This window comes from Schistocerca americana, chromosome 3, assembly GCF_021461395.2.
Source record: "Schistocerca americana isolate TAMUIC-IGC-003095 chromosome 3, iqSchAmer2.1, whole genome shotgun sequence".
Classification (NCBI taxonomy): domain Eukaryota; kingdom Metazoa; phylum Arthropoda; class Insecta; order Orthoptera; family Acrididae; genus Schistocerca; species Schistocerca americana.
The window spans coordinates 880,237,195-880,250,135 of record NC_060121.1 but is presented as its reverse complement, the minus strand read 5'-3'; the positions used below and the strand labels follow the sequence as shown (position 1 = coordinate 880,250,135).

Here is a 12,941-nt window from a genome sequence, read left to right as displayed (position 1 = left end):
GAGCTATGGGACATCGAAAGTTACTGTATGCAAAGACTGCAATCTGAAGAAGCACTTGCCAAGGTGTTGTGGATGAGTTCAGTATCATGCTTGATGACACATAAAATGAAACTCCAAAATCTTTGATCCTACACCAAAAGCAACACAAATAACGTGCATACAAAGAATGTCGGCACATGTTTGCATTTGATGCCTTGAGTTTCATATTATTTTGAGATATACCTGCAGCAGGTATGATTACTGTGAATGGTGTTGTGTGCTGGAAAACAAAAATACAATGAAAATTGTATTCTCGTACCAAATTTCTCACAATGAAATCTTTCAGTCCTGCTACCAAAGCATTTTATATTTACGGTACCAGCAGTAAAACAACATAAAAACAAATATTAGTTTTTAATAGCCATACCTATGCAAGTCTGAACGAATGATTTCATGATACCAACAGCTAATTGTGTTTGAAGATGGCAGTTGAGAAAAGTTTCCAGCGTCATGCTGTCTAATTCTTTAACATAAGGATCTTCTAATGGCTCATTCCAGTTGATTCTTTTCATTATATTCTCTACCTGGAACAAAATTATTTCTTAAAATTAAATACCATACAATGAATGAAGTCTGATATTTAAACTTTTTCATCTTAATATTCTTTTTCACTGTTTTCAGTTGGAACAAGTTGTGAGGACTTCACAATCAACACAAATGTGAGAAAATAAGACTTTGTGGTGACTGGTTGAGCTCCTGTGGGGAGAGTATCTGATGTTGACAGTCTGCTGTGTGTTACTGTATTGTGTACATCTTCTTTCTGCATGTTAAACAATAAAGTGTTTGTGAAATCCATCCATGTGCTCTCTTCATTTCATTATGAGCATTATGATTAGGAATTCCCCCCCCCCCCCCCCCCCCTCCCCCAGTGGAGGACCCGCAGCAAGCAGCAACAGCTACTGCATCTTAATCAGTGTACTTTAGCTAACTGCCTTCGCTACAACAATGGACCATCCCATGACTGCAGCTCTTGCGAACAACAGGTGCACAAAAGTGGTCACCATGACGCTTAGTATAACATTTTTCACTATCCAGATCAGCCTGCATGAAAGTGTAGCTCTCCCATGTCATCCTACCATCTACAACACACGTGTGAAACAGCAATGTGTAATAACTTATGACATTCTCATTGATTTTGGTCGTAAGTTCAGTGCTTCCTCACACAAACAAGTCAATATTCTGCTAGCTACTCCAAATCTACAGAGCTGCAACTCATGTGCTTATACTGGTCCTTACATGTTGGGAGTGGCTCAGCTATCATCATATTTAAAAATTAAAGCAGCAACGTGTTGGCACAGTCAGTACATGCACATGTACTGCCAATGTGGTGCTGCTGTAATTTTCATTTTAATAAAGTATTATATGGCCAAGAAATTGGTTTCTATAATCTAATCATATTGATAGTGCACAAAAAAGGTTACAACAATCAGTTTATACAATAAGGACAATGTCAAGAGTTCTGTATTATCAGCAAATGCATACAGTGTATTTTAATAGTTTATTAGTGCCTTACATGTGAAATTATAGCAAGGGAATGTGCTGCATGAAAGAATATAAACAGAGTATTCATACTGTGAAAAAAGGAAGGGGGAGGTGAAGTATAAATGACTTGCAATCTCAATTATAATGATTCATAAAAGGGATGATCAAGAGTAAGAAATTAATTACACAGTTATAATATATTTTTAAAACTAGTTTTGTTTTGTTTTAGGGCGCACAAACAACTAGGGTCAAACGCTCCCATGTCATAACTGTAGAACACTAAGAAAAAACAGGAGTTAAAAAAAGACTATAAGTGAAGTCCAATCGACAGAAAAGAAGACAGCTAAAAACAGTGTCTTGGAGAAAGGTCTATAAAATACGCCACAGAGAAATGGAGGTCTTAACTAAAGATTAAAAGTCCTTCACCATATTGCTACAACGGATAAAAAGTAAAAGCCCATGCATCGTTCACTAAAATGGCTGATAACTCAGAGAGCAAATGTAAATGACAACATAAGTGGTTAAAAAAGGGCATTCTGTAAGGAAACAGTGAACTGTCAGAGGTTGAGGGCTATGAGCACATAGTGGAGGGGGGTCACTACTTAACAAATGCAATGGCTAAAAAGACGGTGCTCAATACTAAAATGATCTCCTAGCGGCGAGAGAGCTGAGGGGAGGTCATCCAAGCCAATGGGAGAGGATTAATTCCCTGGAGTTTGTTCCCATGAAGGGAGAACCAGTGGTTATCCCAAAGTGACACTACCTGCTGACAGACGGCAGCACATAGATCATCAAAGGGAATGGAAGAACTAGCTGGCTGAGGTATGAGGACTGCAACCTTGGCAGCACTGTCAGTGGCCTTGTTTCCCATCAGGAACCCACAAAAAAATCACAGTGGCTCCATCAAGAGTGAGAAAGTGACAGCACACAGAGGCTCTGAAGGGCACTGAGAGAGTCAGAGCAGATGACGCAATACTGAAAAGCCTATGTTACCGGATGCACTGTGTGGCCTGATGCAGGGCGAAGAGCTCTGCTGTAAATACTGAGCTGTGGTCCAGAAGCCAATACCAAAAAATGTCGGTGCCAATGACGAAGGCACACCCGGCATCATGGTTAGTCTGAGAGCTTATCAGTATACAAGAAGGTACTATCGCGAAGTTCTGTGCGAAGATCATGATACTTATGGTGATAGAGTGAGGCTGGAGTAATGTCTTTAGGAAGTGAATGAAGGCCAAGGTGAATGAGGGCTGCTGCACCAGGTCAAGGTGGTGAAGGGTTCACACCCATTGGAAAGGTGGCAAGTTGCATGAAGTTAAGCTGCTGGAGGAAGAGCTGAAAGTGAGCTCCATACTGGCAGTCGAAGGAGTTATCAAAGAAGGAGGCTTAGGATGGGTGGCCAGGCATGCCAGAAAAATGGCATGCATATATGCTGAGCAGAAAATCACAGTGGTGTGACACCAGTAATTCGGCAGCTCAGCCCACAGACTCTCAAACGGGCTAGTGTAAAAGGCGCCAGTGGCCAAACATATGCCACGATGGTGTATAGTATTGAGATGGCCTAAGATGGATGGACGTGCAGATGCATAAACGAAAGACCCATAGTCTAGTTTCCATTGGACAAGGGACTGCTACAAACAGAGGAGGATGGTCCGACCCACTTCCCAGGAAGTGGTACTGAGGACACTTAGGACATTGAGGGACCAAGTACAGTGGGTAGCAAGGTAAAACATGTGGGTTTCCTATCAAGCATGAGCCCCATGAAATTTATATTTTCAATGAAGGGAAGAGCAACAAGCCCAAGATGTAAAGACAGTGGAAGAAACCAACTGCACTGCCAGAAATTCATGCAAATGGCATTGTCACTGGAAAAGTGAAAGCCTTTGTCGAAGCTCCATGAGTAAAGATGATTGAGACATCGCTGAAGACACTGCTCAAGGAGACAAGTCCATGGAGAACTGCAACAGATCACAAAATCATCAACAAAAAGGGAGCTGTAGATGCCCCATGGGAGGCAGGCCATTGTAGGGTTAGTGGCGATAGCAAGGAGGATGATGCTCAGGATGGAGATCTGAGGCACACTGTTTTCCTGAATAAAGGTGTCTGATAAGGCAGAACCCATATGTACCTTGAAAACTCTGTCTTTTAAAAATTCCTTAAATGAAATGGGGCATGTGGTCTTGGAAGCCCCACATGTAGCGAGTATGGAGGACACCAGTCCTCCAGCAGATGTCATAGGCTTTCTCCAAACCAAAAAACATGGCTATAGTCTGGTATTTCCACAGAAAACCATTTATGATATGGGTTGACAAGGTGATGAGATGGTCAACCTCAGAATGGCATGCTTGAAATCCACATTGTGCAGTGCTTAGTAAACTGCGAGACTCGAGCCACCATACCAGCTGGGAATGAATCATACATTCCACCTTGCAAACACAGCTGGTGAGAGAAATGGGGTGATAACTAGAAGGAAGGTGTTTGTTCTTGTCAAGCATGGGTATGGGTATGACAATGGCTTCATGCCAGCATCGGGAAACGTGCCCTCTGCCCAGATACAATTGTACGTATTAAGGAGAAAGTACTTGCCTGCAAGAGAAAGGTTCTGCAACATCTAAATGTGAACATTTTCTGGCTCTGGGGCAGAGGATCAAGATGAAGTGAGAACATGATCTAGCTCCCTCATAGCAAAGGCGGCATTGTAGCACTCACAATTCTGAAAAGAGAAGGGTATTGTCAGAGTCTCTTTACTCATTTCCAATGGAGGAAGGCTGAGTAATAGTGGGTGGAGCTCAAAATCTCTGCACTAAGTGGCTTAAGGTATTGAAGATAGCAGTAGGGCCTTTAAGACATCTTATGCTACTGTCAGGCTGGAAATTGAGGAATGGACCTTGGTCCACGACAGGTGTCAGAGGCTGGGAGTGGTTCTGTTAAAAGAACTGGTAAAGGATATCCAGCTAGCTTTTCTGCTATCCCAAAGAATGTGACGACACTGTGAATGCAATTGTTTGTAACGAATGCTGTTTGCCATTGTAGAATGATGGTTAAAAGTGCTGAGAGCGTATCTCCATGCATGAGTGGCATTGTGGCACAACTCAGTCCACCGAGGGACCTGGACACAGAATGGTAAAGAGGAAGTGCAAAGAATGGAACATTCTACTGCAGTAATGATGATGTTTGTAAGATATTCTACCTGGTCATTGCAACTAGGGAAATGTTGTTCATTAAAGATCGCCTGGGAAAAGTGAAGCCTACAGTCAGCCTTACAAAGCTGCCATTTGGGTGTGCACATAGGTGGGGTAGTAGTCAGCAATCAGATGCCACATGGAAATGGTCACTCGAGTACTTCTCAGAGAAAATGGAACACTTGAGATGATGGGCAAGCTGGGTAGGGCAGAAGGAGAGGCCTAAATGGGAATAGGTGTGAGTGGAGTCTGAAAGGAACATGGGTGCTGCCGTGTTAAGGCAGATGAAGTTAAAGTGATTGAGAAGGTCAGACAAGAGGGGCACTTCTCTGACAGGTTCTGGGCAAGCCCCAAAGGGAATGGTGCACGTTAAAGTCACTGAGCAGCAGAAAAGGGTGAGGAAGTTGCCCAGTGCACACCGGCAACACTGAGGTCGGCCGGGTGAGGGTATCCGAGTCTGCAAAGGAGAAGACCATTTCTCTTTGTTTGACTTCTTGGAGCCTTTCCAGTTGGCAGAGGAAGACTCAGATGTTTGTTGGCTGGAAGGATGTAGGAAGTCATTGGGGGAATATTCCTTCCGTCCTTCCCAGCTGGCTAGTTGTGTAGCAAGTGACTTCACCCCGTGAGGCAAAAGTTTGGTGGCTTGTTGCACAGCTGGAGGAGGAGATGGGAACACTACCATAACACTGTGTGATTTCACAACCACAGGGCTAAATTTGAGGTTGCATGTCTGCATGGCCATGTGCTTCATGGAGCGAGATGTAGTGAGAACAGTACTGTAAGTGCCAGATGGTGTAACACAGGTTTCCGACTAGCCAACAACTTGTGAGTGACCAGCTAAGGGGCACTTTTTCCTTCACCTGGACCTCCTTGACAGCCCACTCATCAAGATACATGGGACACTCTTGGGAAGATGTGGCATGGTCACAATTGCAGTTCACAAGTGGGAAGAAGGAGGTGGACAATCACCCTCGTGAGCATTCCTACCGCAGATTACACATTTGGATGGTTGTTAACAGGACATGCAAGTGTGGTTGTAATGACGACACTGGTAGCAGTACATTGCATTCAGAATGTAAGGTCATACTGTGATAACTTCATAGTCTGCTTTGATCTTTGACGGAAGCACCACTCAATCAAAAGTGAGATAGGGAGTGGGTGTGGGCGCTAAGGATGCATCTGCTTTTTTCATCACCTGATGGTCTACAATGCACCCTGACCAGAGAAATATTTTTGGATTTCTGCATGAGTGAGGCCATTAAGGAGCCTAGTGTACATAACACCATAGGAAGAATCCAGCATTCAGTGGGCCTTGACATCAACAGGATAGCCATGGAGGAGTGAAGCTGCAAACAGTTGTTGTGCCTGAGAATCAGAAGCAGTCTCCAAAATTGAAGTGCCAGTGTCCAAATAAGAGCAGGATTTCACAGAGCCAGCAATTGTATCAATACCTTTCTGAATAATAAACGGATTTACCACAGCAAAGGAGTGACTACCTTCAGTATGTGAAATCACAAAGAACCACGGTGCAGCTGGGTGGGTCTTTCAGTTGTTAGCCTCATTCCATCTATGTTTGGTAGACAATGGTGGTGAAAAAGATGATTGGCTCATTGTGAGAAAATCTCCCATGACTGCCAATATTTCCGATGGCATGCTCCTTCCAACTGGGGGTCACCCCCTCAGAAGGGGGCATACCCACGTTAGTTGATTGTTCACACCTCCTGAGCATCTGACAGAGGGACCAATCAGCAATTTAGGAAGGTGGCAGCTCAGACAATCCTCCCTCTCTGGGCCTGGCCTGTACCAGGGGGTACGTGTGAATCCTACATGTCAACTTGGGGCTGGGAATTACATGTTTCCCAGTCACCTGTTACACGTCAGACGCATGGGCTGTCCTTCAGGAGCACACACGGAAGAAGAAGAAAAAGAGGAACCTCAAATCCCAAAATGGAGGAAGGATAGGAGAAAGGGAACAAAGAAAAGAAAGAAGCAACAAAAGGAGTGGACAGACTGTTCTGATATTGGCAACTGAATATGAAGAATGTATTTCCAACAACATCCCAGACATATTGCACAAGGGAGGGGGAAAAAGAATAGCAAGAGGACAGACACACAGCAGTAAGGGAAAAGATGCTGCAAAGGCAGGGGCCAAACAGTAGCCAAGCATGTACCCACCAAAGAGTGGTGAGGCTCCTGAGCACTATTTCTAAAACTGGACAACTAAATTAAAAATACAACATAACAATGATCTAGATTGAAATTGATACACATATTACACAAGGAGATACTGTACATATTGCCTGGCAAAGTATAACACAGAAGATGTAGTTCCTATTACATGAGGCTCAAACTAACATCAGACTTCCAAGATATTTAAAAGGTTTTTAAGGAAGTTGCTCTGAAGTGCCACTGAAGAATTTTTATACTAATAAGTGTTTTTATAATATTAAAGAACTCCTTTCAGAGGAGTTGATTACCTTCTCATTTGTACCTTCTCATTTGTAACTTAAATTACTGTATTTTTCTAAGTGCTTCTAAAGAGTTATGATGTGACTTTTAACATCTGGTCACAACCTGAAAGAAATGTTCTTTTTCTCCATACATCCATCATCTGGTGGATATCTGGACAGTAGCTGTTATTGTGTCTTATATACTAAGGACAACACGATCAGCTGCATTTACTGGTTTTATTCATGTGAATCCATGATCATAAACTGCTCCCCGTACTACCCTGTAGGCAGCAGCTGGCTAGTCGGAACAGGCTTCAGGCCTATTCCCTGAGTGGTGTTTATGCTATTGACTACATTAGACTGAACCAATTCCATGTCATCAGCATAATGTTAATATCTCAATAACAAAATGGCTATAAATAATGTCTACAAATCTTAGCTCAGTCACACTCACACAAAACTGATGAAAATAAATAAAAGCTGTCTTTTGGTAACTTGTTCCGTCATCAGAAAGCATAGAGGAGGGAGGGAAAAACGGGGAAAGAAAATGGAAAAGAGAGAACTCACAACGTAGGTTATGAGGTAACAAGGGGAAGGTAAGAAAAGATAATGAATCATAAGCACTGTGGGCACAGGCAAACCATTTGCCCTCCAGCATAATTCTAGTGACCTAAGTGCCTGCTACACCAGATACCCCTTTCTTTTTACACTTTTCATTGCTTATTTTGTTATCTTTCTCTCCTTACCCAACTAGCTCTTTCCCTGTTCCCATGCCAGCACTGTGCAGCCCTCTATTCCTTCAATGCACTCAGCCTTTTTATTTCTCTCCTTCTCCACTGCCCCCCCCCCCCCCCACCACCACCACAGCCGCTCTCCTTCTAACCTCCTGACTGCACCTAGCTGCTCTACCCTCTCTCAACCTCGTCCCAGGATGCTCCTGCAGCAGCACTTTACTGTCCCTCCCCCTCCCAGCCTCTTCATTACCCCCACCCGGTTGCCTCTGCCATCATGCACTGCTGTTCGTAGACTTACTTCAGCTGCCAGCAACTGTGGTCATGTGTGTGTGTGTGTGTGTGTGTGTGTGTGTGTGTGTGTGTGTGTGTGTGATACAGCATTTCCACTATATGGTGAATAGCAAAAACACTTTTCATATCATTGTTTCATTGCATCCTGGATATTCCATGTTTGATTTCTTTTTATATGGTGTTAGTCATCTTATCTCACATATGCCTCTTTACTTGTCAAACTATCCCTTGTCAAACTATCCTCTATGCTTTGAAGTTGTTACAGTGTTTAATATGCACTATCTTCGTCTTCCCTTTGACACCCTTTACTCCATCTTTACTTACCTTCTCCTTGTCATCTCAAACTAGTTTGTGAATTACCTGCATCCACTTTCTGTTCTTCCCATTTTCTTCCCTCCGTCCCCTCTCTTCCCTAATGAAGGGACATGTTTCTGAAAGCTAGGTTTTATCTACTTTCATTGGTTTTGTGGGAATGTCAGCTGTACTGAGATCAGGTAAGTGCTTACCACCCCATCTGTCTCTGTATATTTTCACATTTCTGTATGAGATCTTCCATTCATCAATCGGGTAGTGTCTGTAATGTGTCATATTTGTAATTATTGTGATAAAGCAAATATCCCACAATACAGATGTATTACCACGGAGGAGAAGTACAGATACAAGTTGAAGGCTATACGTGCATTTGAATTGTTTTATGTGATTCACTCAAGAGGAACATAGTCCTCTTCTGGTTGACATAGCCTAATATGTTTTAAGGTACCTAGTAATACACTATCTTGTAGGCCATTTGATTTTATCACAATACTTACAAATATGACACAGAATAGACATCATCTATAGTTAACATGTTTTAATAAGTTTTCACTACTATGGTTATTATATGTACATATGTAGTTGGAACTGGATCAGTCTAATGTAGTTTTATGAGTAAAAAAGAACTATAGATATTCAGATTTTGTATCTTGTACAGTAGCACTGTAGCATTGAAACTGGTGTGTATGAATAAAACCAGCAAATACTGCTGACGGTGCTATTCTTACTAAATGTTGTTGTTGTTGTTGTTGTTGTGGTGGTGGTGGTCTTCAGTCCGGAGACTGGTTTGATGCAGCTCTCCATGCTACTCTATCCTGTGCAAGCTTCTTCATCTCCCAGTACCTACTGCAGCCTACATCCTTCTGAATCTGCTTAGTGTATTCATCTCTTGGTCTCCCTGAAGATTTTTACCCTCCACACTGCCCTCCAGTACTAAATTGGTGATCCCTCAATGCCTCAGAACATGTCCTACCAACCAATCCATTCTTCTAGTCAAGTTGTGCCACAAATTACTCTTTTCCCCAACTCTATTGAGGACCTCCTTGTTAGTTATGTGATCTACCCATCTAATCTTCAGCATTCTTCTGTAGCACCACATTTCAAAAGCTTCAATTCTCTTCTTGTCCAAACTATTTATTGTCCATGTTTTACTTCCATACATGGCTACACTCCATACAAATACTTTCAGAAACGACTTCCTAACACTTAAATCTATACTCGATGTTAATAAATTTCTCTTCTTCAGAAACGCTTTCCTTGCCATTGCCGGTCTACATTTTATATCCTCTCCACTTATTTTGCTCCTCAAATAGCAAAACTCATCTACTACTTTAAGTGTCTCAATTCCTAATCTAATTCCCTCAGCATCAACAGACTTAATTCGACTACATTCTATTATCCTCGTTTTGCTTTTGTTGATTTTCATTTTATATCGTCCTTTCAAGACACTGTCCATTCCACACAACTGCTCTTCCAGGTTCTTTGCTGTCTCTGACAGAATTACAATGTCATCACCAAACCTCAAAGTTTTTATTTCTTCTCCATGGATTTTAATTCCCAGTCTGAATTTTTCATTTGTTTCCTTTACTGCTTGCTTAATATATGGATCGAATAGCATTGGGGATAGGCTAGAACCCTGTCTCAATCCCTTCCCAACCACTGCTTCCCTTTCATGTCCCTTGACTCTTATAACTGCCATATGGTTTCTGTACAATTGTAAATAGCCTTTCGCTCCTTGTGTTTTACTCTTGCCACCTTCAGAATTTGAAAGAGAGTATTCCAGTCAACATTGTCAAAAGCTTTCTCTAAGTCTACAAATGCTAGAAATGTAGGTTTGTGCAATTTCAGTCTTTCTTGGCATATTCCACTGATGAATTCCTCTCGGGTTATCAGCTGAGTGGTGGCGTCATCTTGTCGCAATGAATTTCGTACCCATCATCTTCTGGCGAAGTGTCGGGATGCTGTGTTCTGCATATCTATATGGCTGCTTGGCCATCGTCCGCTACTGTAGGCCAGCCAATCACGTTCCTAAGGAAGGGGGTACCGCGTATGTGGTGGTGGGGGGAAGAGGGGGGGCGACATGGACTGGCGTCAAGACCCGGTGGCTATCCAATCTGTCTGTCGACGCTGATCTGAAGGCAGTGGCATCCTCTGCAGACAGACTGGTAGCCACCAGGACTCGACGCCGCTCAGGACTGCGCCCCCCCCCCCCCCCCCCCCCAAAGCGGTACCCCATTCCGGAGGAACATGATTGGCCGGCCTACAGTAGTGGTGACAGCCAAGCAGCTATATAAATATGCAGAACACAGCATCCTGACACTTCTCCAGAAGATGATGGGTACAAAACTCATTGAAACGTTGTGACAAGACATCGTCACCACTTGGCTGATAACCCGAGAAGAATTCATCAATGTAGGTTTGCCTTCCCTTAATCTATCTTGTAAGTTAAGTCGTAGGGTCAGTATTGCCTCATGTGTTCCCACATTTCCACGGAATCCAAACCGATCTTCCCCAAGGTCGGCATCTGCCAATTTTTCCATTTGTCTGTAAAGAATTCGTGTTAGTATTTTGCAGCTGTGACTTATTAAACTAATTGTTCGGTAATTTTCACATCTGTCAACACGTGCTTTCTTTGGGATTGGCATTATTATATTCTTCTTGAAGTCCGAGGGTATTTTGCCTGTCTCATATGTCTTTCTCAGCTGATGGTAGAGTTTTGTCAGGGCTGGCTCTCCCAAGGCTGTCAGTAGTTCCAATGGAAAGTTGTCTATTACCAGGGCCTTGTTTCGACTTAGGTCCTTCAGTGCTCTGTCAAACTCTTCACGCAGTCCCATATCCCCTATTTCATCTTCGTCTACATCCTCTTCCATTTCCATAATATTGCCCTCAAGTGCATCGCCCTTGTATAGACCCTCCATATATTCCTCCCACCTTTCTGCTTTCCTTTCTTTACTTAGAATTGGGTTTCCATCTGAGCTCTTGATATTCATACAAGTGGTTCTCTTTTCTCCAAAGGTCTCTTTAATTTTCCTGTAGGCAGTATCTATTTTGCCCTAGTGAGATATGCCTCTACATCCTTACATTTGTCCTCTAGTCATCCCTGCTTAGCCCTTTTGCACTTCCTGACGATCTCATTTTTGAGATGTTTATATTCCTTTTTGCCTTTTTCATTTACTGCATTTTTATATTTTCTCCTTTCATCAATTAAATTCAATATCTCTTCTGTTACCCAAGGATTTCTACTAGCCCTCTGCTGCCTTCACTATTTCATCCCTCAACACTACCCACTCTTCTTCTACTGTATTTCTTTCCTCCATTCTTGTCGATCATTCCCTAATGCTCTCCCTGAAACTCCCTGCAACCTCTCGTTCTGTCAGTTTATCCAGGTCCCATCTCCTTAAATTGCCACCTTTTTGCAGTTTCTTCAGTTTTAATCTACAGGTCGTAACCAATAGATTGTGGTCAGAGTCCACATCTGCCCCTGGAAATGTCTTACAATTTAAAACCTGGTTCCCAAATCTCTGTCTTACCATTATATAATCTATCTGATAACTTTTAGTATCTCCAGGCCTCTTACATTTATACAACCTTCTTTCATGATTCTTGAACCAAGTGTTAGCTATTATTAAGTTATGCTCTGTGGAAAATCCTACCAGGCGGCTTCCTCTTTCATTTCCTACCCCCACTCCATATTCACCTACTATGTTTCCTTCTCTTCCTTTTCCTGCTATTGAATTCCAGTTACCCATGACTATTAAATTTTCGTCTCCCTTCACTATCTGAATAATTTCTTTTATCTCATCATACGTTTCTTCAATTTCTTCATCATCTGCAGATCTAGTTGGCATGTAAACTTGTACTACTGTAGTAGGCGTGGGCTTCATGTCTATCTTGGCCACAATAATGCGTTCACTATGCTGTTTGTAGTAGCTTACCCACACTCCTATTTTTTTATTCATTATTAAACCTATTCCTGCATTACCCCTGTTTGATTTTGTATTTATAACCCTATATTCACTTGACCAGAAGTCTTGTTCCTCCTGCCAGCAAACTTCACTAATTCCCACTATATCTAACTTTAACCTATCCATTTCCCTTTTCAAATTTTCTAACCTACCTGCCCAATCAAAGGATCTGACATTCCACACTCCAATCTGTAGAATGTCAGTTTTCTTTCTCCTGATAACGATGTCCTCCTGAGTAGTCCCCGCCCGGAGATCTTAAAGGGGTCTATTTTACCTCCGGAATATTTTACCCAAGAGGACGTCATCATCATTTAACCATACAGTAAAGCTGTATGCCCTCAGGAAAAATTATGGCTGTAGTTTCCCCTTGCTTTCAGCCTTTTGCAGTACCAGCACAGCAAGGCCATTTTGGTTAGTGTTACAAGGCCAAATCAGCCAATCATCCAGACTGTTGCCCCTGCAACTACTGAAAAGGCTGCTTCCCCTCTT

General features: G+C 42.5%; 1 protein-coding gene across 1 annotated transcript in view; it reads right to left on the bottom strand.

Moving 5' to 3' along the window:
• LOC124606460 (amine oxidase [flavin-containing] A) overlaps positions 1 to 12,941 on the bottom strand; it is a 270,234-nt gene that overhangs the window by 136,065 nt on the left and 121,228 nt on the right. The window contains exon 3 of the mRNA XM_047138441.1: positions 407 to 563. Within this exon, the coding sequence (XP_046994397.1) occupies positions 407 to 563 (157 nt within the window). The remainder of the gene's footprint in view (positions 1 to 406; positions 564 to 12,941) is intronic.